At 44.0% G+C, this 27,500-nt stretch overlaps 3 protein-coding genes across 3 annotated transcripts in view; 2 read left to right on the top strand and 1 right to left on the bottom strand.

Moving 5' to 3' along the window:
• The window catches only part of LOC106560865 (inorganic pyrophosphatase), a 5,678-nt gene extending 5,210 nt beyond the window's left edge, over window positions 1–468 (top strand). The window contains exon 11 of the mRNA XM_014124253.3: window positions 113–468. Coding sequence (XP_013979728.2) covers window positions 113–135 — 23 coding nt within the window. The 3' untranslated portion in view covers window positions 136–468. The remainder of the gene's footprint in view (window positions 1–112) is intronic.
• Window positions 469–855: 387 nt separating this feature from the next.
• On the top strand, window positions 856–7,407 carry LOC106560851 (small COPII coat GTPase SAR1B). The gene is made up of 7 exons (XM_014124228.3): window positions 856–951; window positions 1,366–1,438; window positions 1,928–2,047; window positions 2,152–2,217; window positions 2,400–2,503; window positions 2,712–2,843; window positions 4,791–7,407. The coding sequence occupies exons 2-7, from the start codon at window positions 1,381–1,383 to the stop codon at window positions 4,905–4,907; spliced, it is 597 nt and encodes a 198-aa protein (XP_013979703.1). The 5' UTR covers window positions 856–951; window positions 1,366–1,380; the 3' UTR covers window positions 4,908–7,407.
• A 1,657-nt stretch (window positions 7,408–9,064) lies between these two features.
• LOC106594841 (testican-2) overlaps window positions 9,065–27,500 on the bottom strand; it is a 73,785-nt gene continuing 55,349 nt past the window's right edge. Inside the window, exons 10-11 of the mRNA XM_082973034.1 lie at window positions 18,026–18,163; window positions 9,065–10,877 (exon numbers count right to left, since the gene is read on the bottom strand). Coding sequence (XP_082829160.1) covers window positions 10,732–10,877; window positions 18,026–18,163 — 284 coding nt within the window. The 3' untranslated portion in view covers window positions 9,065–10,731. The remainder of the gene's footprint in view (window positions 10,878–18,025; window positions 18,164–27,500) is intronic.

The raw sequence follows: 27,500 nt of genomic DNA, 5'->3' as shown, positions 1-27,500 counted from the left end.
ATTAATCTTATTTAAATTCAATACACCTGTGATTTATTTACAAAATATCTTTATATTCAACTTTGTTGGATTTCACACTTAACAATGGAACATGTCCTACTTCTTTTCTCAGTTGACAAATGGTTCTATGTCTGAGTTAACTGACCCAGAAAGAAGAGCCTTCAGATTGGACCAAAATGCTTTCTCACCTGAACAGAAGAATATACTTGAGAATTACAGAAAACATGTGTAGTATAATTACAGTTTCCCATTTTTAGTATAAATTGTGGTTGATGCTTGTCATCTTAACATGACAAGTACTCAACCAAGTAAGTCTCTTGTTTATGTTTATTATATTTCTCAAACGTGTAAACAATATGACCGTTATAGTCCATCTAAATCTCTGCACTTTACCGTGTCTTGCATCATGTTGTTTAATACTGAAATCTGAAAATTGTCATAAATCTTCAAATAAATACCATCCCTACATCCCCCTCCTCCTGTTCTGAACACGGTCTTTACTAGTATCTAGTGCTCATGTATCACAACACAAGCCTTATAGCAGACAGGAGAAAAGCTGTTTAAACAGGTGTGTTGAATGTGAAGAATAAAAATGATTTCCCTGAAGTTGGCTCTTACTGGAAATCACAGGATGAAAAGAACTGCTGGAGAATCACTCATCCAACACTCCTCCACTGCCAAGAGGAAAAGATGGGAGCTACTAGATGCCATGTCTAAATATAATGCCTATGATATAATGCAGAGGATTTGAGGTATTTTATGTGAAAGATAGGTGAAAGGTGAACGCCATAAGCATATTGCAATATGCTCCCGCACAGCAGGCGGCACTAGTGCGCCACTAGGGTGGTTAGCTAGTTCCCGAAGTCACGTCGAAGAACAATACAATCAGCTGTTCGTTTATCGGATCCGCAGAAGAAACCTAACCAAAGCTGTCATTGTCGACAGGGAGAGGTAAGCTTTGGCAGCTTAATTAAAAGAAATATTCAGTCATTTGTATAGTTATATAACGTTACTTGTGTTCCGTCATACATTTACTTCGAAAGGGAGAGCTGTCTGTCTGTCTTAGAGTCCTTAGTCCACATGAGGCCAGGATTTTAGCTAAGCTGATAGCCACGTAGCCGAGCTAGCAAGCTAAGTTAGCGATCAGCTGGTGCTAACTAGCATGCTAGGATAAGAAAATACTTGTATTGTAGTTGATAAACCTAAAGCTGGCTAGCAGCAGTAGCAACTGCGTAAAGAGAGCCTGTAACTATCAATATAGTCATGATGCAATGTGAAAATACTGCTGATCCAGTGAGACCAGTATGAACTCGTCTTGACAAGTGCTAGTTAGCTAGCTAACTTCTCCATTGTCTTCTTTCTTAGGCAAAGACCAGTGAAATGTCATTCCTCTTTGATTGGATCTACAGAGGCTTTAGTGGTGTACTACAGTTTTTAGGTAATCTCTGATTTCACGTCAATGACTTCAAATGTATTATCAGTAATTTGTAGGACGTACCACCTAGAATCTGTTCCAAAAAACTTCGTAAATAACAAAGATGCCAACAAACAACGCATACAAAGTAGCATGATCAACTCACCTAGTTAACTACCTGCCGAATAGGCATCAACTCACCACGTAGCTTATTCTTAATATTTGTCCGTAGGCTACCAGAGTGAGGACAGACATTTTTCGGAATAAACGTGGACGGTGAGTGAAAAACTTAACAAAATAGCCCACTCCCTACCCGGTATCTTATTCTGCCGCTATACAACTTTGTATGCGTTGTTTGTGGGCATCGTTGTTATTTACGAAGTTTTTGGAACAGATTCCTGTTGGAACGTGCCACATTATACCCACTCTTATCAGTATAATACTGCATGTCACAATGAGGGGTGTGTGTTTACAACTCAAACGTTTAATTAACTTGTCAATGTACTTTCCCAGGGTTGTACAAAAAGTCTGGAAAGCTGGTTTTCCTGGGGTTGGATAATGCTGGTAAAACAACCCTTCTGCATATGCTGAAAGATGACAGACTTGGACAGCATGTGCCCACGTTGCATCCAAGTAAGCAGCATCATTTCGAAGTACATTATTGTGTTGTTTTTAAGTCCAATAACGGCAGTGAACATAATGTCAGTGATTTTTAAATGTTTTGTTTCTCCCTGAAGCATCGGAAGAGTTGACGATAGCTGGAATGACATTCACCACGTTTGATCTGGGCGGTCACGTACAAGGTAAGACTTAGGCCTAACTAAGTTGGACACTGCGTCTTTCTAGGGTTTGGTCAGCATCTTGACACATTACATTGTCTTTGTAGGGTTTGGTCATCATCTTGACACATTACATTGTCTTTGTAGGGTTTGGTCAGCATCTTGACACATTACATCATGTGCTACATCTTCTGTCTCTTTCACAGCTAGAAGAGTGTGGAAGAACTACCTGCCGGCTATCAATGGAGTTGTCTTTCTGGTTGACTGTGCTGACCATGACCGCCTTACAGAATCCAAGATCGAACTTGATGTAAGTCACTGCACACAATGGGCCTAATTTATCAACATTCGTTATAAAAAATGCATACACAAAACCCACATGTTGAGGCAGCCCTGTTGAGGCAGCCATCACTGCAGGTTAGTCCAGGACACACAACGAACATTCTCACTGTCCCATCTCGGTCTCATTGCTGAACCTCTTTTGTGTGTGTGTGTGTGTGTGTGGTGTGTGTGTTCAGGCGCTGTTAGCAGATGAGACCATCCTCTCTGTGCCTGTGCTGGTCCTGGGTAACAAGATAGACCGTCCTGAAGCCATCAGTGAGGGGGGACTGAGAGAGGCGTTTGTTCTCGATGGTCAATGCACTGGAAAGGTAAGCATAGAGATGGATGTAGCCTATGGAATTTGTATCTATGGGTAGCATTATACATTTTTTTTAAGTCCATTTCAGATGAGTGTGTAACACAACTAACGTGTGTGTGGTACAGTATTCATGTTCTTTAGATATGCTGTAGAAAATGTTAGTGGCACTCCAGTCTATTTTCACCTCATTTATCACCTGATTTACTTAACAAAAGCCACATCTCAATAGGTGATCCAGGTACAGTGCCCTTCGAAAGGTATTCAGACCCCTCAACTTTTTCCACAGTTTGTTTTACGTTACAGCCTTTCCTCATCAAGCTACACACAATACCACATAATGACAAAAGCAAAAACAGGTTTTTAGAAATTTGTGCAAATTCATTCAAAATAAAAAATGAAAATATCAAATTTTACATAAGTATTCAGACCCTTTACTCAATACTTTGTTGAAGCAGCGATTACAGCCTCGAGTCTTCTTGGGTATGAAGCTTGGCACGCCTGTATTTGGAGAGTTTCTCCCATTCTTCTCTGCAGATCCTCTCAAGCTCTATCAGGTTGGATGGGGAGCGTTGCTGCACAGCTATTTTCAGGTCTCTCCAAAGATGTTCGATCGGGTTCAAGTCTGGGCTCTGGCTGGGCCACTCAAGGGACATTCAGAGACTTGTCCTGAAGCCACTCCTGCGTTGTCTTGGCTATGTGCTTAGGGTCATTGTCCTGTTGGAAGGTGAACCTTCTCCCCCCAGTCTGAGGTCCTGAGCAGGTTTTCATCAAGTAACTCTCTGTACTTTGCTACGTTCATCTTTCCCTCAATCCTGACTAGTCTCTCAGTCCCTGCAGCTGAAAAACATCCCCACAGCATGATGCTGCTGCCACCACCATGCTTCACCATAGGGATGGTGCCAGGTTTCCTCCGGATGTGACGCTTGGCATTCAGGCCAAAGAGTTAAATCTTGGTTTCATCAGACCAGAGAATCTTGTTTCTCATGGTCTGGGTCCTTTAGGTGCCTTTTGGCAAACTCAAAGTGGGCTGTCATGTGCCTTTTACTGAGGAGTGGCTTCCTTTTGGCCACTCTGCCATAAAGGCCTGATTGGTGGAGTTCTGCAGAGATGGTTGTCCTTCTGGAAGTTTCTCCCATCTCCACAGAGGAACTCTGGAGCTCTGTCAGAGTGACCATCAGGTTCTTGGTCACCTACCTGACCAAGGCCCTTCTCTCCCAATTGCTCAGTTTTGCCGGGCGGCCAGCTCTAGGAAGAGTCTTGGTGGTTCCAAACTTCTTCCATTTAAGAATGATGGTGGCCACTGTGTTCTTGGGGACCTTCAATGCTGCAGACATTTTTTGTAACCCTTCCCCAGATCTGTGCCTTGACACAATCCTGTCTCGTAGCTTTACGGACAATTCCTTTAACCTCATGGCTTGGTTTTTGCTCTGACATGCACTGCCAACTGTGGGACCTTATCTAGACAGGTGTGTGCCTTTCCAAATCATGTCCAAACAATTGAATTTACTACAGGTGGACTCCAATCAAGTTTTCGAAACATCTCAAGGATGATCAATGGAAACAGGATGCACCTGAGCTCAATTTTGAGTCTAATAACAAAGGGTCTGAATACTTATGTAAATAAGTTGTTTCATTTTTTCAAATTTCTTTTTAAATAAATTTGCAAAAATGTCTTAACCTGTTTTTGCTTTATTATGCAGTGTTGTGTGTAGATTGATGAGGAAACAAATTTAATACATTTTAGAATATGGCTGTAACCTAACAATGTGGAAAAAGTCAAGGGGTCTGAATATTTCTGAATGCACTGTATGACATTGTACAAGTCGGTAAAACATTCTTTTTTTACCCTTAAGTGTGTGTACATTACTATATTTATACTTGGGATAATGTTTTTCATCAGAGAAAGTCAAGTTGCTGGAGTGGTCTTTAACAGCTTGACCCTGTTGTTCTTCTCCAGGGTAACGTGTCGTTGAAGGATCTGCAGGTACGACCTTTGGAGATTTTCATGTGCAGTGTCCTGAAGAAGCAGGGCTATGGAGATGGCTTCAGGTGGCTGGCACAATACATCGACTGAATCTAGGCAGCAGTTCTTTTGCTAAACGGACTCCATCTTTCTTTGGGGAATGAAGAAGATAAGCTGTCAAATGAAATGGCCCTTATCGTCCAACCCCCCCCCCCCCCCCCCCCCCCCCCCCCCCCCGTGTGGAAAGATGTGAAGCTCCCAATGGTCAATAATCCGCTTTCTGATTGAGTACATCTGTCAATTTCAGCATTTAATTGGTCAGTTTTAAAGGTTTCTATCTATGCAAACTTTTAAAAGTGGTTCATGGTCACAAGATTGAAGATGGGTTTGTGTGTAATACTAGTCCATTAATGAAGTATAACATCAACCTGTTCTCTGGCATGTAATTAGAGTATCCAGTTCTATCCCAACAGATTTGATCATATCTGCAGTTCAAGCTACAGTACAGGGCAGATGATATGTAACAATGTAGAACCTTTATAAGGTAAACTGTGAACTTTTACATTATTTCTGACAAATGATGGACCAAGTAGTTTTTAAATGAAATAGATTATAAATGATAAGGATATTTATGTGAATGGTGGTGGTACAATGCTTGTTGCGTGTACATAGCAGTCCTACCTAGAATAACATGTTCCATCACTAAGTGGACATGAAAGAGAATAGATGGTCTGCTGGAATAATCATTCTCAGTCTAAGTTCCAATGCACCGAATAGAACAGTGCAAATGTTATCTAAACTTAAGGGGCTGAGTCCATTTGACCTGATTCTGTTTCTATACATGGTGTGTATCCCAAATGGCAGCATATTGACTATATAGTGCACTACTTCAGAGAACCCATACTTTCTACCCCCCCCCCCCCCCCCGGTCAAAAGTAGTGCACTAAATAGGGAATAGGGTTGACATTTGGTACACATCCAGGGGTTTTGAGATCAATTGTAATTGTCCATGCAGCTATTGCCTTCAATGCACTCAGCCAAAGATGAATGCAAACTATTTTGCAAGTGACTTTGGGATGTTTACATATAATAGACCTGGGGGAGGGGTTATAGTAGTGATGTAATGTTCGTCCTACTACAGTTTAATGAATGAATGGCTATAGTGCCATGATATGCAGGTACATTGTAACAGGCCAGAACAAGAGACCGCCATTGCCATCATTCCATGGTATGCAGCAATAAAGCGGAATGACCATCAGTGGCCACTGCAATGCTAATGTTAACAAAAAGGCTATGCTACTCCACTAACACAGCTCTGGCAGAGGTTTCGTTGAAAAATATAGATATTGGTCCTTATTCAATCAGGTCTAGTTTAAAAATACATATATTGGGCCCTATTTAATCAAAGCTGGTTTAAAAACCCATATATTTCGCCCTATTCGATCAAGGCTGGTTTAAAAAAAAAAAAGCCCTCTTGCATGCTTAGAGTGACGTACTACTCAAGGAAACACCAGATAGCCTGGGCACCAGTTTGAATAGGGCTCTTGGTCCTTGCCCTGTCCTGGTCGCAGACCTGGGTCATGTTCATTAGGCACCAAACGGATGAAAATGGACTGAAACGGCACTTGGACAATGGAAACACTCATTTTCATTTTCAGTTGCAAAATGTTTTAAAATGTTTTCCGTTGCAAGCCCTAAAATGAACACGTCCCAGAGATTTCTAGGCCTGCTAGTAAATCTTCTTTGTCATTCTAAGCTTCTGTCATTTGCAACATTTCTTATTATCTTGATGTCAATTTAATTTGAATCTGAAATGGCCATCACTGACATATTTTAGTTGTTTATTATTTATTATCAGAATGAACTAATGGGAACAGGTACTTCCAGCCATGTAGGCTAATACTGCCTTATAGTTTAAATAGAGGGGAGTGTTTCGGCAGTCTGATTCAGCCTTTTGATGATCTAATTGTCACATTTCCTGTCTGCTGTGTAGGTCATTTATTGAAATGATTTATAATGTCCATGATGTGAAGTGTTGGCTGTGTGATTCAGACAAATCTATGGTTGAAATGCTGCAGGTACTTCTTGACTATCAGTACAATGATATGAGAGTACATGTGTAGCTCTGAATCTCTGGGAATAACAGCCTTTATATCAGCCAGCATCGGGCTCCGTTCCATTTCAATTCAGGAACTAAACTGATATTCACAGTTTTTTCTCAAAGCTTTTTAATGAGGAGAAATGTAATTGGAATTTCAGTTTCCTACCTGAATTGAAATGGAACTGACCCCAGCGCTGTATATCAGTATTTAACTATTGACTACCATTAATGTTTCTGTATTCATTGTAAATAATGTAAAATGGAGATGGTATCTTTCTTTGTACAATTCATTATCCTGGAGCTGACAACACACGCAGGCTGTATCCCGAATAGCACCCTATTCCCTACATAGTGCACTGCTTTTGACCAAAGCCCTATTGACCCTGGTCCAATGTAGTGCACTATAAATTATAGGTTGCCATTTGGCACATAGACATTATTACTGGATGTACTTATGATAACTCAGATCATTTTAATGTGAGAAATTCCATAAATATTTTTAACAACCAATCCTCACTTGTCATGTTTTGTTCTAAGGCTGTAGATAAAATTGCAAATGCTAAAAATCCACACTTCTAATCTACATGTGATAATAGTATTTGCAAATACTGTATAAATACGGCATTAACTGAAAATATAATCTTCGGTGCAGGGCTGTTATCATGCAACTTCCAAAGAGTATCTCTACCCTCTCCTTTAGGTTTATATCAGAGTATTGTTGGTGATGTAGCTCAGTCTCCTTTAGGTTTATATCAGAGTATTGTTGGTAATGTAGCTCAAGTCTCCTTTAGGTTTATATCAGAGTATTGTTGGTGATGTAGCTCAGTCTCCTTTAGGTTTATATCAGAGTATTGTTGGTAATGTAGCTCAGTCTCCTTTAGGTTTATATCAGAGTATTGTTGGTGATGTAGCTCAGTCTCCTTTAGGTTTATATCAGAGTATTGTTGGTGATGTAGCTCAGTCTCCTTTAGGTTTATATCAGAGTATTGTTGGTGATGTAGCTCAGTCTCCTTTAGGTTGTATATCAGAGTATTGTTGGTGATGTAGCTCAGTCTCCTTTAGGTTGTATATCAGAGTATTGTTGGTGATGTAGCTCAGTCTCCTTTAGGTTTATATCAGAGTATTGTTGGTAATGTAGCTCAAGTCTCCTTTAGGTTTATATCAGAGTATTGTTGGTGATGTAGCTCAGTCTCCTTTAGGTTTATATCAGAGTATTGTTGGTGATGTAGCTCAGTCTCCTTTAGGTTTATATCAGAGTATTGTTGGTGATGTAGCTCAGTCTCCTTTAGGTTTATATCAGAGTATTGTTGGTGATGTAGCTCAGTCTCCTTTAGGTTTATATCAGAGTATTGTTGGTGATGTAGCTTAGTCTCCTTTAGGTTTATATCAGAGTATTGTTGGTGATGTAGCTCAGTCTCCTTTAGGTTTATATCAGAGTAATGTAGCTCAGTCTCCTTTAGGTTTATATCAGAGTATTGTTGGTGATGTTGCTCAGTCTCCTTTAGGTTGTATATCAGAGTATTGTTGGTCATGTAACTTAGTTGTGTCCCAAATGGCACCCTATTCTTTATAAAGTGAACCCTATGGGCCCTGGTCAATAGTAGTGGACCATAAAGGCAATAGGGTGGCCATTTGGGATGCAGACAAAGGTGGCAAATGGCACTTTGAGCCTGTAGGCGTACATTATCTGCTTCCAGAGTGGTGTCTCCTTCTGCCTGTCACGCCACAAGGACAACAGTGGCTCAGCATCTGCCATGTCGTGCCTTTAAATTCCCCAGAGGGGAGAAATCATGTGTCAAAAGGTGCAGCTATGGTTTATGTGGCTTTCACCTGTCTTCAGCACCCAGATACTTTGCTGTCGAGACCACTGAGCTATGATTGAGCCTGTTGAGAGTGCAGTTTCATGTCCTGACGTTGGGAGGCAGTTTAGGACCAATGAAATGAAAACCTGACATAAACTTCCATTTTAGGTAACAGGGACTTGAAGTAAATAATTCTATAATTATCCATCTATGTTGGATTTGTTTATAAACTATCCATTGTCAGTCATTTTGTTGATCACATACAGTATACATCACTATATTTCTAACTATTCAACAGAAATCACATCAGAAAGGATTCAGAGATTCACCTCCCAAATCTTACAAAAATTGCAGGAGAGAGGCTATTTGTAAAGTAGTACAGAAAATGCAAGAGGTTTTGGGCCCAATGCCTTTAATAGTAAAGTGCTCAGCCTAGGAGAAGTACATTCATGTTCACTATAACGTGCAATATACTAAAAACAACTAAAGTGATGGAATAATAATGGCAACAATATACTCATAGAAAACAATCTAACGGTGAGAATTCAAGTATACACACAGAACTTCAAGTAGCATACATGTTGTTTTATAAACACCAAAATAAAGACTGAGAATAGAACATTGACTGACACATTCTTTGAAGTGATTTACAAAGTTCCCATAGGATAAGGTCGTGCCTGCATCCCAAAATGGAAGACTATTCCCTATATAGTACACTACTTTTGACCAGAGAGTCTGTATGAACCCTGGTAGAAAGTAGTGCACTATATAGGGTGCCATTTGGGATGTTTGCCTTGGTGGTGTAGGTTGATGGGACAAATAATATACATTCTACAGGTTCTGAGTTGAAATAATACAATAGGTAACAAAGGTCCCATAGCAGTTTCATAAGAGATATTAGTAGTTATTGTGTCTATGTTAATCGATATATATAGTATTTTAAAGGTTTATAGACCGCCGAGAGCCGTGTACATCAGTATACCTTTAGCAGTAAAGTAGCACAGAACCCTTCCTTCATAACAACCCTGTTTCTAAATCCTGTATTTATCTACATAACGCATAAACACATTCATTTTCACTAATTATCCAATGAGTAACATTACTTACCAATGAGTAACATTACATCCGTCAAAATCGAAACGAGAAATATGCTTCGTTAAGAAACTATTAAGAGAAGATAACAATTTCTCTCAGTAGTGGAATCACCCCCTAAAGAGAGACTTGCATCCCAAATGGCTCCCTAATCCCTGTATAGTGCACAACTTTAGACCAGAGCTTTATGGGCCCTGATAAAAAGCTCTACACTATAAAAGGAACAGTGTTCCATTTGGGATATAACCAGAGTTATTTCTTCCCGCTAGTCTCCTTGTCCTGCTTCATAGATCATAGCTACAGGATTTATATACGCAGCAACTCTGATTTTGGCAACATAATCCCATAAATATTGAACCCTTTTCCACTGTCTCAGGTCTCAATCCGTTCCATTTTAGCAGATCTGCGATTTCAATATTCAAGCAATTGTTCACAATGGAACATAAATGTATGATACTAGATGCATTTCTGACAATAACAGTTGATGGACAGATTATTAGATGATAGTTCTCTATGGTGTCGCTAGACGCTGTTCTTCAGAACAGCGAAACAGAACGCTCTCTTGCTTACAAAACAGAAAAGAATGAAGCAATAATTCACATATTTAAGACAAAAACTAGCAATCTCACCACTGTACCACCCCCCCACCTCCCACTCCCCAGATCCACATGGGGACAATACAGACAGAAATCCATGCCCCGAAATCCCCAAATCTTTTGCTGTTAGGAGACAAAGATGATTGTGTCCCAAATGGCACCTGATTCCCTATTTAGTGCACTACTTTTGACCAGAGCCCTATGGGTGTCCCTATGAGACCTGGTCAAAAGTAGTGCACTATAAAGGGAATAGGGTGCCATTTGGGATGCAAGCCTCAGCCATCATCCCTGTAGTTGTAGGCCAGTGGATCCATCCTGACCAGGCTCTCCGTTTGGGTTCAGTTCTACCAGATGTATCCTCCGTCGTCTGCCTCCCCCTCTTCCTCCTCCTCCTCCTCCTCCTCTTCTCCGTTCTCCTCCGCCTCCTTCTCTTCCTCATCCTCCCATCCCACACCACTCCCAAAATCTCCGGAATATCCCACCAGCTCATCTGGAACGAGGGATGAAATGAAAAGAGTATTTCTCAGTTAACAATTCCTATGATTTCATGTGACAAAAGACTTCAGGTAACATACAGTAGGATGTTTGTAGGTAGTTAATACTGGTACATATTGCAGTCTCTCCTTGTCCATCCACTGGTTTCAGGGTAAGGAAAGAAATGTGTATTATAGATTTCAAATTAACTATCCCTTTAATACTGATGAAATTCAAACAAACCACACTGCGCCGCCGTGGCCATCCCACTGTTCTGGACTGTTCAGTACAGTGTGATGTCCACACAGTGCATTTGTTTCAATCCTGGTCTTATTAGAAGACCAAAAGCCATTTTGTTTTAGTCCCATACAGCCCTATGGCCCTATACAGCCCTATGGCCCTATACAGCCCTATGGCCCTATACAGCCCTACGGCCCTATGGTCCTATACAGCCCTACAGCCCTACGGTCCTATACAGCCCTACGGTCCTATGGCCCTAGACAGCCCTACAGTCCTATACAGCCCTACGGCCCTATGGCCCTATACAGTCCTACAGCCCTACGGTCCTATACAGCCCTACAGCCCTACAGCCCTATGGTCCTATACAGCCCTACAGCCCTACGGTCCTATACAGCCCTACGGTCCTATGGCCCTAGACAGCCCTATAGTCCTATACAGCCCTACGGCCCTATACAGCCCTACACAGCCCTACGGTCCTATACAGCCCTACGGTCCTATACAGCCCTAGACAGCCCTACAGTCCTATACAGCCCTACGGCCCTATGGCCCTATACAGTCCTACAGCCCTACGGTCCTATACAGCCCTACAGACCTATCACCCTATACAGCCCTACGGTCCTATACAGCTCTACTGCCCTATACAGCCCTACGGCCCTATACAGTCCTATACAGCCCTACGATCCTATACAGTCCTATACAGCCCTACGGTCCTATACAGCCCTACAGCCCTATGGCCCTATACAGCCCTTCACAGCCCTATATAGCCCTACAGTCCTATAAAGCCCTATGCAGCCCTACATCCATATACAGTCCAATACATCCCTATAGCCCTATACAACCCTATAGCCCTATACAGCCTTACAGCCCTATACAGCCTTATAACCCTACAGCCCTATAGCCCTACAGCCCTATAGCCCTAAACAGCGCTATACAGCCCTATAGCCCTATACAGTCCTACAGCCCTATACAGTCCTACAGCCCTATACAGTCCTACAGCCCTATACAGTCCTACAGCCCTATACAGTGCTATACAGTCATACAGCCCTATTCAGCCCATAATACTGATTGTATTATATAACCACCAAGAAGTTATTCACTACAGTCCTATAGCGTGATATTCTAAAGCAATTGTACATGAGAGGGTGTGCCAAATAACTTTTTTAGCACAGCTGTGCTGCGGTCATAGTTAGGAGGCGAAGCAAAGTGCTGTAAATGGAGTTTGAAGTGGAGGGAGTACAGGGCTTAGCGTGTCTCTAGAAGAGGCAAAAAAGAGATTTCGGCTTGAATATTTTCTGAAGAAGTTGAGTAATTGATTAAGGGAGGAGGATTGCTTTAAAGCAGTATTCAAATGCATAGGATGTAGTGATCATAATATAGTAGCCATATCTAGGAAAACAAAAGTTCCAAATGCTGGGCCTAATATAGTGTATAAGAGGTCATACAATACATTTTGTAGTGATTCATATGTTGATGATGTAAAGAATATTTGCTGGTCTGTGGTGTGTAATCAGGAGCAACCAGACGCTGCACTTGACACATTTTATGAAATGTGCTTATTCCAGTTACTAATAAGCACGCACCCATTAAGAACATGACTGTAAAAACTGTTCAATCTCCTTAGATTGATGAGGAATTGAAAAATTGTATGGTTAAGAGGGATGAGGCAAAAGGTATGACAAATAAGTCTGGCTGTACAACTGATTGGCAAATGTACTGCAAATTGAGAAATCATGTGATTAAACTAAATAAAAACAAAAATAAAATATACTATGAAACACAAATAAATTATATAAAGAATGATAGTAAAAAGCTTTGTAGCACCTTAAATGAAAATTTGTGAAAAAAGGCAAACTCAGCTCCATCATTCATTGAATCAGATGGCTTGTTCATCACAAAACTAACTGATATTGTCAACTAATTTAATGACTTTTTCATTGTCAAGATAAGCAAACTTAGGGATGACATGCCAGCAACAAACGCTGACACTACACATCCAAGTATATCTGACCAAATTATGACTGACAAGCACTGTACTTTTGAATTCCGTAAAGTCAGTGTGGAAGAGGTGAAAAAATTATTGTTGTCTATCAACAATGACAAGCCACCAGGGTCTGACAATCTGGATGGAAAATTACTGAGGATAATAGCAGGTGATATTGCCACTCCTATGTGCCATATCTTCAATTTAAGCCTACTAGAAAGTGTGTGCCCTCAGGCCAAGAGGGAAGCAAAAGTCATTCCGCTACCCAAGAATAGTATAGCCCCCTTTACTGGCTCAAATAGCTGACCAATCAGCATGTTACCAACCCTTAGTAAACTTCTGGAAAAATTGTGTTTGACCAGATACAATGCTATTTTACAGTGAACAAATTGACAACAGACTTTCAGCACACTTATAGGGAAGGACATTCAACAAGCACAGCACTTACACAAATGACTGATGATTGGCTGGGAGAAATTGATGATAAAAAGATTGTAGGGGCTGTTTTGTTAGACTTCAGTGTGGCTTTTGACATTATCGATCATAGTCTGCTGCTGGAAAAACATATGTGTTATGGCTTTACACCCTCTGCTATAATGTGGATAAAGAGTTACTTGTCCAACAGAACACAGAGGGTGTTCTTTAATGGAAGCCTCTCAAATATCATCCAGTTAGAATCAGGAATTCCCCAGGGTAGCTGTTTAGGCCCCTTGCTTTTTTCAATTTTTACTAATGACAAGCCACTGACTTTGAGTAAAGCCAGAGTGTCTATGTATGCGGATGACTCAACACTATACACGTCAGCTATTACAGCAACTGAAATGACTGCAAAACTTAACAAAGAGCTGCAGTTAGTTTCAGAGTGGGTGGCAAGGAATAAATTAGTCCTAAATATTTCCAAAACGAAAAGCATTGTATTTGGGACAAATCATTCACTAAACCCTAAACCTCAACTAAATCTCGTAATGAATAATGTGGAAATTGAGCAAGTTGAGGTGACTAAACTGCTTGGAGTAACCCTGGATTGTAAACTGTCATGGTCAAAACATATTGATACAACAGTAGCTAAAATGGGGAGAAGTCTGCCTTCTAAAGATTCTGACATTTCTTGTCCAAATATTTATATATTCTTAATTCCATTCCTTTACTTTAAATTTGTGTGTATTGTTGTGAAATTGTTAGATATTACTTGTTAGATATTACTGCACTGTTGGAGCTAGAAACACAAGCATTTTGCAACACCCGCAATAACATCTACTAAACATGCGTATGTGATCAATACAATTTGATTTGATGTAACAACACTATCAACAAGGCACGTCCTACAGGCCATAGTTTTGTCGCACCTGGACTACTGTTCAGTAGTGTGGTCAGGTGCCACAAAGAGAGACTTTGGAAAATTACAATTGGCTCAGAACAGAGCAGCACGGCTGGCCCTTAAAAGTACAAGGAGAGCTAACATTAAATCTCTCATGGCTCAAAGTAGAAGAGAGATTGACTTCATCACTACTTGCTTTTGTAAGAAGTGTTGACAAGCTGAATGCACTGAGCTGTCTGTTTGAACTGCTGGCACACAGCTCTGACACTGACATAGCCTAGTGGTTAGAGTGTTGGACTAGTAACCGAAAGGTTGCAAGTTCAAATCCCTGAGCTGACAAGGTACAAATCTGTTGTTCTGCCGCTGAACAAGGCAGTTAACCTGCTGTTCCTAGGCTGTCATTGTAAATAAGAATTTGTTCTTAACTGACTTGCCAAGTTAAATAAAGGTAAAAAATAAAAAACACCCATGCATACCCCACGCACCCCCGAGGTCTCTTCACAGTTCCCAAGTCCAGAACAAACTATGGGAGGCACACAGTATAACATAGATCCATGACTACATGGAACTCTATTCCATATCAGGAAACTGATGCAAGCAGTAGAATCAGGTAAAAATACACCTTATGAAACAGAGGGGATTGTGAAGAGACACATGCACACACACGTACATTGTAATATTGTTGTATGGTGGTATTATACATTCTGTATTGTAGATATGTAGTGGTGTAACAATGTTATATGATGTACTGTTTTATATTTTGTTTTATATGTAAGTGCTTAAATCTGTCTGGACCCAGGAAGAGTAGCTGTTGCCTTGGCAACAGCCAATGGGGCTCCTTAATAAATACAAATGGGAGGGAAAGCATTTCCCTACACTCGCATTTCGCTACACTCTCAATAGCATCTGCTAACCATGTGTATGTGACCAATAAAATGTGATTTGATTTGAAAGTGAGAGGAGGTTGAAAAGACTGAGGGAGGTTTGAATCTATTGAAGCTAGCAATAACAATGGAGAGGGTATTCAGAGGAAGATTGAGGTCAAGTTCAAACAGAGTGAGCCGGACGCCAGTTACAGTTCTGGAGGTGAAGGCGTAGATGGTGTTGTGAGGATCTCGGAGCCCGAGCCTTGCATTGATGGACATGGTTATTGATCAAAATAAGTTTGGTCCAATGGGAGTGAGCGTTGAACCAGGCCTTTTGGCTGATTCATGGGTGGTTTCAGTTTGGGTGGAAAAGATGGTGGGTGCTGTTGAGTCGGTGAAGGTAACCCGAAGTGGACTTGTGTTTCTTCAGATCAGAGGGAGCAGGGCACTCCGTGCGACGCAACTTGGGGAAAGACCTGTATCTTGCTTTACGCTTAGTTACAGGGCACCATTAAAGGGAGTGATTTCTGGGGTAGCGTTAAGTTTGGAGGTGGAACAATTGAAATGGAAGATTCCTGGTGTTGGTGACGCTCGTCGTTTGGTGCGACGTTGACCCGGTGGTGAGCATGGTGAAACAGAGGAGTCACCGTTAGTCCTTTTGAGTTTTGAACACTGGAGGTTGGTGGTATCAAATACATCAAACACATTTGTTTCCAGGTGTTTGATGCCGTTCCATTAGCTCTGTTCCAGACATTATTATGAGCTGTCCTCCCCTCAGAAGCCTCCACTGGTTTGGAGTCAGAGTCTCTAGCCCACAAAGCCATGTTAGGATATATCAGGTATCCTGTTAGAGCTTCTGTTCTGAATCCACTGCTCTGTTTCAGGTGTAACGTTTATGGCCATGTCACAGCAGTGTATAGGACGGAGATTCCAAGATGTGGGAAGTGTGCAGGAGGGCATGGTGAAAGAGGATTGTGTCGTTTCGGTGGATTAAGTTGTGTGTGTTAACTGTTGGGGTGTCTATGATGCTGGGGATCGGAAGTGTCCGGTGCGAGAGAGGCAGATTGAGGTGGCTTTGAGTCAGAGTAGTACAGAAGATGTTGTACGCTGAGGCAGTGAAGCAATTAGAGAAGGAGGGGTCAAAGGTGAGGGATCCTGAGAGGATTCCAGTAAATAGTAGATCTGTGCCAGAACAGAAGGATCGGCCAACGAGTGATATATGCTTCAGTAAGGTTGGCTTCTTAGTGTTTATAGCAATGGTTATCAACTGTACCGCAGAAATGGAACGTAAATCACAGAGAATAGATGTTGTGGTGGCAGCTGCAGAGATGTATTTGGATATACGAGATTTGACTTCAGAAGAGTTACAGGGTGTGTTGTCCCGTCCCCCCAGGCCGCTGGCAGGGTGCAGGAGCAGATAGGATCAAAGTAGTGGAATGGGGTAGTGGGTTTTAATGAGTGTAGGGTTAAGTTGGTTAGGGTAATTCAAATATATGTATATCTTTATTTATAATATTTCCCGGTTCCCCTTTCCCATTTTGTAAAGTGTAGTGGATCTATACTATAGTTCCGTTGGGGACGGTAATGCCACATATTGGATACCAACCGCTGTTAAACCTCACAGAAGAAGAGGAGTCCTGTAGAGCAGCATAGCCATGCTAAAAAAGTATTTTACACAACCTTGAGTGTACAATTAAGCAATAAGGCCCGAGGAGGTGTGATATATGGCCAATATACCACGGCTAAGGTCTGTTCTTATGCATGACGCAAACCTGGACACAGCTCTTAGCCGTGGTATATTGGCCATATATCACAAACCCTCGAGGTGTGTTATTGCTATTATAAACTGGTTACCAACGTAATTAGAGCAGTAAAAATAAATGTTTTGTCATACCCGTGGTATACGGTCTGATATAAAACGGCTTTCAGCCAATCAGCATTCAAGGCTCGAACCACCCAGTTTATAATTGCTTTTCTACAACGGGTGACCAATTAAATAAAAACCGTTATTTTGATAAATGTATTCATAGGCTTCTATTTCATCCCTCAACAAAAATATAGGCCCAGTCCCGACACATCTATGGCTGCTAGCCAAGCCGGCTGGCCGTTCATTCTGGTTAGGTTGACAGAGACGCGACCCAGTCGTTAAGTCTTTTTGTTCTGTATCTATGGACGAGACCCAGTCGTTAAGTCTTTTTGTTCTGTATCTATGGACGAGACCCAGTCGTGTTGTAAATGTTCCGTTGCCATGCTGGCTGGCTAACTTCCAGTCACATCAAACAGTGAAGCCAGAATAACAGCAAAGTATCTGCATGTCGTTTGACCTGTTTTTATATGAACATTTCTTTGCATATGTCCATAAAAATGATGCTGATTCATGATTTCGACTGGCTGAGAAAAGATGTCTGTCTCATCCTGATACGTTAATTCATTCTCAATAGGATAGTGGAAATCAAATTTCAATATCCAAACAATGTTGCAAATGTCCAGAGACAGACAGAAACGTTTGTACAAATCCCCCTGTTGTTGTAAACCAAATGTTAGGCTAGAAGCAAGGGGATATAATGTCTAGATGCTTTTTACAGTGGACATCACGTTAATGAAGGAACACTGGATGCACAGGCATTTCTCATAGGCTGACCCATACTAAACAGGTTTTTTAGCGTGGCTTAGAACGCGTCTCAACCAATCACAATGCCTTCTTTTTGTTATTCTATAACCACCAAGGAGCTCTTCACTACAGCCCTATCAGCTCTTACCACAGTCAGGGTTGCCATGGATTCTGGAACCCATCATTTCTCCCCCGTGCTGGTCGACACACCAACACTCTCCCATGCTCTGGTCACACTGCAGCTGCCTGTAGTAGCCGTCCTCATCGCAGCTGGGGATGTACATGCCTGCAAAAACACACACACACACACACACACACACACACACACACACACACACACACACACACACACACACACACACACACACACACACACACACACACACCACACACACACACACACCCGTGTTGTTAAATATGTATGCACTGTGCTGCGGAGCTCTCTGCGCTGCCTCACACCGGTGGAAGAGATAAGTGGTGCATAAATGAAAAACGTCAGCGCAGCTTGTAGACCTGTGAGGAGACTCAGTCCAGAAAGGAAGGAGAGGTAACAGAGGAGGAGCTGTCTGTTGGAGAATGCCAGAGAGAGCGAGAGAGAGACAAGGTGAGGGAAAGGGTATAAGAGAGGGAGAAAGACAGAGAGGGAGACAGAAAGAGAGATGAGAGGGAAGAATAGAGGGAGAAAGAGAGAGAGAGGAAGAGAGAGGGACAGAAAAAACAGGGAGGCGAGAGAGTGAGCGAGACAGAGAGAGAGGGTCAGAAAAAACAGGGAGAGGCGAGAGAGTGAGAGAGAGATGGACAGAAAAAACAGGGAGAGGCGAGAGAGTGAGAGAGACAGAGAGAGGGACAGAAAAAACAGGGAGGAGAGAGAGAGAGAGAGAGGGACAGAAAAAACATGGAGGAGAGAGAGAGAGACAGAGAGGGACAGAAAAAACAGGGAGAGGAAAGAGTGAGAGAGACAGAGAGAGTAGTAGTATTAGTAGTATTTATTAGGAACCCCAATGAGCTGCTGCCAAGGCAGGGGCTACTCTTCCTGGGGTCCAAACAGGAAACAACACATAAAACACACAGCACTACATTACAATGTAGTCATTTAGCAGACGTTCCCATCCAGAGAGACCCACAGCTAGCACATTCATCTCAAGATAGCCAGGTGACACAACCAGGCATCACATACCACTACATAATACAATACAAAGTCCATCAAAACGTCTGTGTGTCTCAAAGAGAGAGAGACGGGACTCAAGTCTGCTTTATTGAGCCAGGCCTTTATTCAAGATGCATTAATCTAATTATACATTTACTCATGCATGTCTCTCTATGCCGTGATAGTGTCATTTTAATCTATATATTTTCTCAGCTACAGTTGAAGTCGGAAGTTTACATACACTTAGGTTGGAGTCATTAAAACTCGTTTTTCAACCACTCCACAAATTTCTTGTTAACAAACTATAGTTTTGGCAAGTCGGTTAGGACATCTACTTTGTGCATGACACAAGTAATTTATCCAACAATTGTTTACAGACAGATTGTATCACTTATAATTCGCTGTATCACAATTCCAGTGGATCAGAAGTTGGTGTAACTAAGTTGACTGTGCCTTTAAACAGCTTGGAAAATTCCAGAAAATTATGTCATGGCTTTAGAAGCTTCTGTTAGGCTAATTGACATACTGAGTCAATTGGAGGTGTACCTGTGGATGTATTTCAAGACCTACCTTCAAACTCAGTGCCTCTTTGCTTGACATCATGGGAAAATCTAAATAAATCAGCCAAGACCTCAGAAAATGTATTGTACACCTCCACAAGTCTGGTTCATCCTTGGGAGCAATTTCCAAACCGCCTGAAGGTACCACGTTCATCTGTACAACAACAGTACGCAAGTATAAACACCATGGGACCACGCAGCCGTCATACCGCTCAGGAAGGAGACGCGTTCTGTCTCCTAGAGATGAACGTAATTTGGTTAGAAAAGTGCAAATGAATGCCAGAACAACAGCAAAAGACCTTGTGAAGATGCTGGAGGAAACATGTACACAAGTATCTATATCCACAGTAAAATGAGTCCTATATCGACATAACCTGAAAGGCCGCTCAGCAAGGAAGAAGCCACTGCTCTGAAACCGCCATAAAAAAGCCAGACTACGGTTTGCAACTGCACATGGGGAAAAATATGGTACTTTTTGGAGAAATGTCCTCTGGTCTGATGAAACAAAAATAGAACTGTTTGGCCATAATGACCGTCGTTATGTTTGGAGGAAAAAGGGGGAGGCTTGCAAGCCGAAGAACACCATCCCAACCGTGAAGCATGGGGGTAGCAGCATCATGTTGTGGGGGTGCTTTGCTGCAGGAGGGACTGGTGCACTTCACAAAATAGATGGCATCATGAGGGAGGAAAAGTATGTGGATATATTGAAGCAACATCAAGACATCAGTCAGGAAGTTAAAGCTTGGTTGCAAATGGGTCTTACAAATGGACAATGACCCCAAGCGTACTTCCAAAGTTGTGGCAAAATGGCTTAAGGACAACAAAGTCAAGGTATTGGAGTGGCCATCACAAAGCCCTGACCTCAATCCTAAAGAAAATGTGTGGGCAGAACTGAAAAAGCGTGTGCTAGTAAGGAGGCCTACAAACCTGACTCAGTTACACCAGCTCTATCAGGAGGAATGGGACAAAATTCACCCAACTTATTGTGGGAAGCTTGTGGAAGGCTACCCAAAAAAGTTTGACCCAAGGTAACAATTTAAAGGCAATGTCACCAAATACTAATTGAGTGTATGTAAACTTCTGACCCACTGGGAATGTGATGAAAGAAATAAAAGCTCAAATAAATCATTCTCTCTACTATTATTCTGACATTTCACATTCTTGAAATAAAGTTGTGATCCTAACTGACCTAAGACAGGGAATCTTTACTAGGATTAAACGTCAGGAATTGTGAAAAACTGAGTTTAAATGTATTTGGCTAAGGTGTATGTAAACTTCCAACTTCAACTGTATGTCTATGCCTTGATAGTGTCATGTTAAAATAGTTGACAGTCCTGTGACAGTTCCCCCTCTGTTTTAGCCTCCTCCCTTCAGACCAACTGTCAAACACATCTGCCACTTTACATAAACACTGTAGCGAGGGGGCGGAGTTACAAATGCCCCGCAAAATAAAGAGACGAGACAAGGAATAAGACATTTTAAATCCCAATGGGGAACTAACTTAAAACTGTCTTCAAATATTTAAAGCCTGTTTTTGATTTGGTTCCTCCTTATCCTCAGTTGGTACCCATACTGCACCATACTGTAACATACTGCACCATACTGCACCATACTGTAACATACTGCACCATACTGCACCATACTGTAACATACTGCACCATACTGCACCATACCCCACCATACTGCACCATACCCCATCATACTGCACCATACAGCACCATACCCCACCATACTGCACCATACCCCAACATACTGCACCATACCCCATCATACTGCACCATACTGTAACATACTGCACCATACCCCCCCATACTGCACCATACCGCATCATACTGCACCATACAGCACCATACCCCACCATACTGTACCATACCCCAACATACTGCACCATACCCCATCATACTGCACCATACTGTAACATACTGCACCATACCCCACCACACAGTACCATACCCCACCATACTACACCATACCCCATCATACTGCACCATTCTGCTGTAGGAACATTAGGTATCCTTGAGCAGAGGAGTAAAATCACAATCATGTCACGTCGGCCTGTTTTTGGTTTGGTTCGTTGTCCTTTGATTGGCACCTGTACTGACAGGCCTGCCAATCACAACACTGGAAGGAGAGAGTCTCTGTCTCTGGAGTTGGTTGTGTGAGGGTGCTGTGTGTGGTGAGAGGGTGCTGTCCCTTTTTCTGTTCATTTCTTTCTTATTTCTTTATCATTTAAGTTATTTATTTTAGTGATTACATTGTGGGGTGAGTTAGTGGCTTGGGTGTCATTTGTTTGTTGGGAGTGGGGATTATATCTCACGTGGAGAAGCCACCCCTGTCTTTCCGTCACGGTTTCAGGTGTATGCCTGAGCCCAATGTGACCGTGTAGGATGTTCTCCTCGCTGTGGGAGAAAAGGTTGACTATGAAAATCTTTCAACTGCTTGGTGAATGAATAAAGCAGTGGCTGTGAGGAGGGAGGGAGAGGAGGGAGGGAGGGAGTGAGAGGAGGAGGGAGAGGAGGGAGGGAGAGGAGAAGTGAGAGGAGGGAGGGAGAGGAGGGAGGGAGAGGAGGGAGAGGAGGAGGGAGAGAAGGAAGGGAGAGGAGGAGTGAGAGGAGGGAGGAAATGTGTTTCTGAAAGAGGAGCACCTTGTCAAGCGGATGGTCTGATCAGCATCACAGGGGGAGATCTTTCCCTTGTCTGTTACCTCTGTTGATGGTTCTGATCAGCATCACAGGGGGAGATCTTTCCCTTGTCTGTTACCTCTGTTGATGGTTCTGATCAGCTTCACAGGGGGAGATCTTTCCCTTGTCTGTTACCTCTGTTGGTTATCTTTCGACAGGTGGATTTATTTTGGTCTGGTCAACACTGGACACGAGCAGCAGTATTACAACTCCGTTTGCATGAGGTGGGCCAAGGGCTGGTGGACATTGTCTCCAGAGTGACAGCTTTCCGTCTACAAGCTGCACAGAGACTTCTGTACCAGCAGGGGGTGTGCTGGAGAGATACTGCTTGGGCTGTTCCGAGGAGAGCAGGGGACCTTGGGTAGGACACTGGCACTTGTTCCTGTTGGATATGGAGCAGGTTGATATGTCAGTCATTACTCTGTTCTACCGCGCTGTGCTATGAGCGTGTTCACAGAGATGTTTCACAGCCAGGAGCATAGCTAATGGAGGAGTCACTGTTTCACAGCCAGGAGCATGGCTAATGGAAGAGTCACTGTTTCACAGCCAGGAGCATGGCTAATGGAGGAGTCACTGTTTCACAGCCAGGAGCATGGCTAATGGAGGAGTCACTGTTTCACAGCCAGGAGCATGGCTAATGGAGGAGACACTGTTTCACAGCCAGGAGCATGGCTAATGGAGGAGTCACTGTTTCACAGCCAGGAGCATGGCTAATGGAAGAGACACTGTTTCACAGCCAGGAGCATGGCTAATGGAGGAGTCACTGTTTCACAGCCAGGAGCATGGCTAATGGAGGAATCACTGTTTCACAGCCAGGAGCATGGCTAATGGAGGAGTCACTGTTTCACAGCCAGGAGCATGGCTAATGGAAGAGACACTGATTCACAGCCCAATCCTCCAGACCAGAGTGCTGACCAATGCCATCTTGCAGGCCATAGCGGGGTTCAATAAGTTGGGTGACCTGCAAGAAGAGGATGGATGGAAATCTGCCAGCGACATGTCGGACACTTCCTCCATAAAGTCAACCAGGCCGCTGCAGCAGGAGGTGGAGGAGGTCCGTGCTGCACTACCGGGCTCGTTCAGAGAGCTGCCGGGGAGAAGGCAGACACTGGACCGTCTAACCACGAATGACACTGACCTGCCTCCTTTCACCATCGCTGCCGCTGCAGGGGAACACCAGGAGGGTGAGGGAATGATGCTATCGTTCAAGACTCCAGAGCCGGGGGCCTTTTCCACAGCCAGCTAAAAAGCTCTGTACACGGTGTCTGTGAAGACGACTCAGGAAGACCATCTGCATGGGCTGAGGGCAGCGAACGGGCTGGTAGGGGAGGTTGGGACCAGGTTCTTCTCTGAGAGGATGTTGGCGCTCCCTGTATAAGCCTCTCATTGAGAAGCGTATTGCTGATCTACAGTGGAGGATCATTCACAGGGCTATCGCAACAAACAGATACGTGTCGCACCTTAATCCATCAGTGGGGAGGGGGTGTCTGTTCTGTGGGGAGGGGGTGTCTGTTCTGTGAGGAGGGGGTGTCTGTTCTGTGGGGGAGGGGGTGTCTGTTCTGTGGGGAGGGGGTGTCTGTTCTGTGGGGAGGGGGTGTCTGCTCTGTGAGGAGAGGGTGTCTGTTCTGTGGGGAGGGGGTGTCTGTTGTGTGGGGAGGGGTTGTCTGTTGTGTGGGGAGGGGTTGTCTGTTGTGTGGGGAGGGGAGGGGGTGTCGTGTGGGGAGGGGGTGTCTGTTCTGTGGGGAGGGGGTGTCTGTTCTGTGAGGAGGGGGTGTCTGTTCTGTGAGGAGGGGGTGTCTGTTCTGTGGGGAGGGGGTGTCTGTTCTGTGAGGAGGGGGTGTCTGTTCTGTGAGGAGGGGGAGACAATGTAGCATCTGTTTTTTTCTTGTTCCATGCTGGTAGGGGTGTTTTCTGTCCTGGGTGGGTGGTGTACAGGCCTAGGGTTGTGGCTGACTCTGGACCTATCCTTTGGAGGGTCTAGGTATAGAGTAGCCAACAGGAGGAGGGTCTAGGTATAGAGTAGCTAACAGGAGGAGGAGGAGGGTCTAGGTATAGAATAGCCAACAGGAGGAGGAGGGTCTAGGTTTTGAGTAGCCAACAGGAGGAGGAGGGTCTAGGTATAGAGTAGCCAACAGAAGGAGGGCCTAGGTATAGAGTAGCCAACAGAAGGAGGGTCTAGGTATAGAGTAGCTAACAGGAGGAGGAGGAGGGTCTAGGTATAGAATAGCCAACAGGAGGAGGAGGGTCTAGGTTTTGAGTAGCCAACAGGAGGAGGAGGGTCTAGGTATAGAGTAGCCAACAGGAGGAGGAGGGTCTAGGTATAGAGTAGCCAACAGGAGGAGGGTCTAGGTATAGAGTAGCCAATAGGAGGAGGGTCTAGGTATAGAGTAGCCAACAGCAGGAGGTGGGTGTAGGTATAGAGTAGCAAACAGGAGGAGGGCCTAGGTAAAGAGTAGCCAACAGGAGGAGGGTCTAGGTATAGAGTAGCCAACAGGAGGAGGAGGGTCTAGGTATAGAGTAGCCAACAGGAGGAGGGTCTAGGTATAGAGTAGCCAACAGGAGGAGGGTCTAGGTATAGAGTAACCAACAGGAGGAGGAGGGTCTAGGTATAGAGTAGCCAACAGGAGGAGGGTCTAGGTATAGAGTAGCCAACAGGAGGAGGGTCTAGGTATAGAGTAGCCAACAGGAGGAGGAGGGTCTAGGTACAGAGTAGCCAACAGGAGGAGGAGGGTCTAAGTATAGAGTAGCCAACAGGAGGAGGGTCTAGGTATAGAGTAGCCAACAGGAGGAGGGTCTAGGTATAGAGTAGCCAACAGGAGGAGGAGGGTCTAGGTATAGAGTAGCCAACAGGAGGAGGGTCTAGGTATAGAGTAGCCAACAGGAGGAGGAGGGTCTAGGTATAGAGTAGCCAACAGGAGGAAGAGGGTCTAGGTATAGAGTAGCCAACAGGAGGAAGAGGGTCTAGGTATAGAGTAGCCAACAGGAGGAAGAGGGTCTAGGTATAGAGTAGCCAACAGGAGGAGGGTCTAGGTATAGAGTAGCCAACAGGAGGAGGGCCTAGGTATAGAGTAGCCAACAGGAGGAGGAGGGTCTAGGTATAGAGTAGCCAACAGGAGGAGGGTCTAGGTATAGAGTAGCCAACAGCAGGAGGTGGGTCAAGGTATAGAGTAGCCAACAGGAGGAAGAGGGTATAGGTATAGAGTAGCCAATACGAGGAGGGTTTAGGTATAGAGTAGCCAACAGGAGGAGGGCCTCGGTAAAGAGTAGCCAACAGGAGGAGGGTCTAGGTATAGAGTAGCCAACAGGAGGAAGAGGGTCTAGGTATAGAGTAGCCAATACGAGGAGGGTTTAGGTATAGAGTAGCCAACAGCAGGAGGTGGGTGTAGGTATAGAGTAGCCAACAGGAGGAGGACCTAGGTATAGAGTAGCCAAACAGGAGGAGGACCTAGGTATAGAGTAGCCAACAGGAGGAAGAGGGTCTAGGTATAGAGTAGCCAATACGAGGAGGGTTTAGGTATAGAGTAGCCAACAGGAGGAGGGTCTAGGTATAGAGTAGCCAACAGGAGGAGGGCCTAGGTATAGAGTAGCCAACAGGAGGTGGGTCTAGGTATAGAATAGCCAACAGGAGGAGGGTCTAGGTATAGAGTAGCCAACAGGAGGAGGAGGGTCTAGGTATAGAGTAGCCAACAGGAGGAGGGACTGCCTAGTAAACTTGGGGCAGACCAGAATGTCAGTGTGGAAGACCAGGAAACATGAGATGCAGGGTGCGGGGAGTACGGAGCCCAGAGCTGTGCTGCTGGGGATGGTTCCGGCTCGGCTGACACTGGATCATGTATACGGGGAGGCTGGTGAACCGTCTGGGGGACTTTGTAGTGGTGTGGGGTGTCAGAGGGGGTACCATGAACGAGGAGGGGGGGGGGGGGGGGGGGGGGGGCTTGGTTCTAACTTTGTAGTCTGTTGAAGTGAAGTGGGGTTTGTGCTGCTGGTGATGTATTATAAAATAAAACCCTCTCTCTCTGAGCTTGCTGTGGGCTCCATGGGGCTCACCTGAGCACTGCTCTCTAAGCAGCCTGATTAGGCCCTGATCCTGGCTGCTGCTTGTCTGTTTAATGAGCATCCTCCAGTTCCCCTGCTGCTGCAGACACCTTGTTACACAACTACTCACAAACTAGACACACACACACACACACACACACACACACACACAAACACACGCCACGGCACACTCCTAACACAATGTGCTCCAGGCACCTTATCAGTACTACACAAGTACACACACACACACACTGTACCTCACTACACAGACACACACCAGTCACAACACGGGCACACGCCAGCAGCAGCAGCTCACACCCGCCCACACCAGAACAGGCTGACGAGTAGATCAGTGGGAATAGACCCTCCACACACACCAGAACAGGCTGACGAGTAGATCAGTGGGAATAGACCCTCCACACACACCAGAACAGGCTGACGAGTAGATCAGTGGGAATAGATCCTCCACACACACCAGAACAGGCTGACGAGTAGATCAGTGGGAATAGATCCTCCACACACACCAGAACAGGCTGACGAGTAGATCAGTGGGAATAGATCCTCCACACACACCAGAACAGGCTGACGAGTAGATCAGTGTGAATAGATCCTCCACACACACCAGAACAGGCTGACGAGTAGATCAGTGTGAATAGATCCTCCACACACACCAGAACAGGCTGACGAGTAGATCAGTGGGAATAGATCCTCCACACACACCAGAACAGGCTGACGAGTAGATCAGTGGGAATAGATCCTCCACACACACCAGAACAGGCTGACGAGTAGATCAGTGAGAACAGATACGGTGTGATGGTGCTCTGCTGGTGACACTTAACCAGCATGACTACCACAGCATTCTGCAGCGATACGCCATCCCATCTGGTTTGCGCTTAGTTGAACTATCATTTGTTTTTCAACAGCACAATGACTCAACACACCTCCAGGCTGTGTAAGGGCTTTTTGACCAAGAAGGAGAGTGATGGAGTGCTGCATCAGATGACCTGGCCTCCACAATCAACCGACCTGAACCCAATTGAGATGGTTTGGGATGAGTTGGACTGCAGAATGAAGAAAAAGCAGCCAACAAGTGCTCAGCATATGTGGGAACTCCTTCAAGGAAGTTGGAAAAGCATTCCAGGTGAAGCTGGTTGAGAGAATGCCAAAAGTGTGCAAAGCTATGATCAAGGCAAAGGGTGG

This window comes from Salmo salar, chromosome 01 (genome assembly GCF_965601325.2).
Source record: "Salmo salar chromosome 01, fSalSal1, whole genome shotgun sequence".
Taxonomy (NCBI): domain Eukaryota; kingdom Metazoa; phylum Chordata; class Actinopteri; order Salmoniformes; family Salmonidae; genus Salmo; species Salmo salar.
This window is presented reverse-complemented; position numbering and strand designations above follow the sequence as displayed.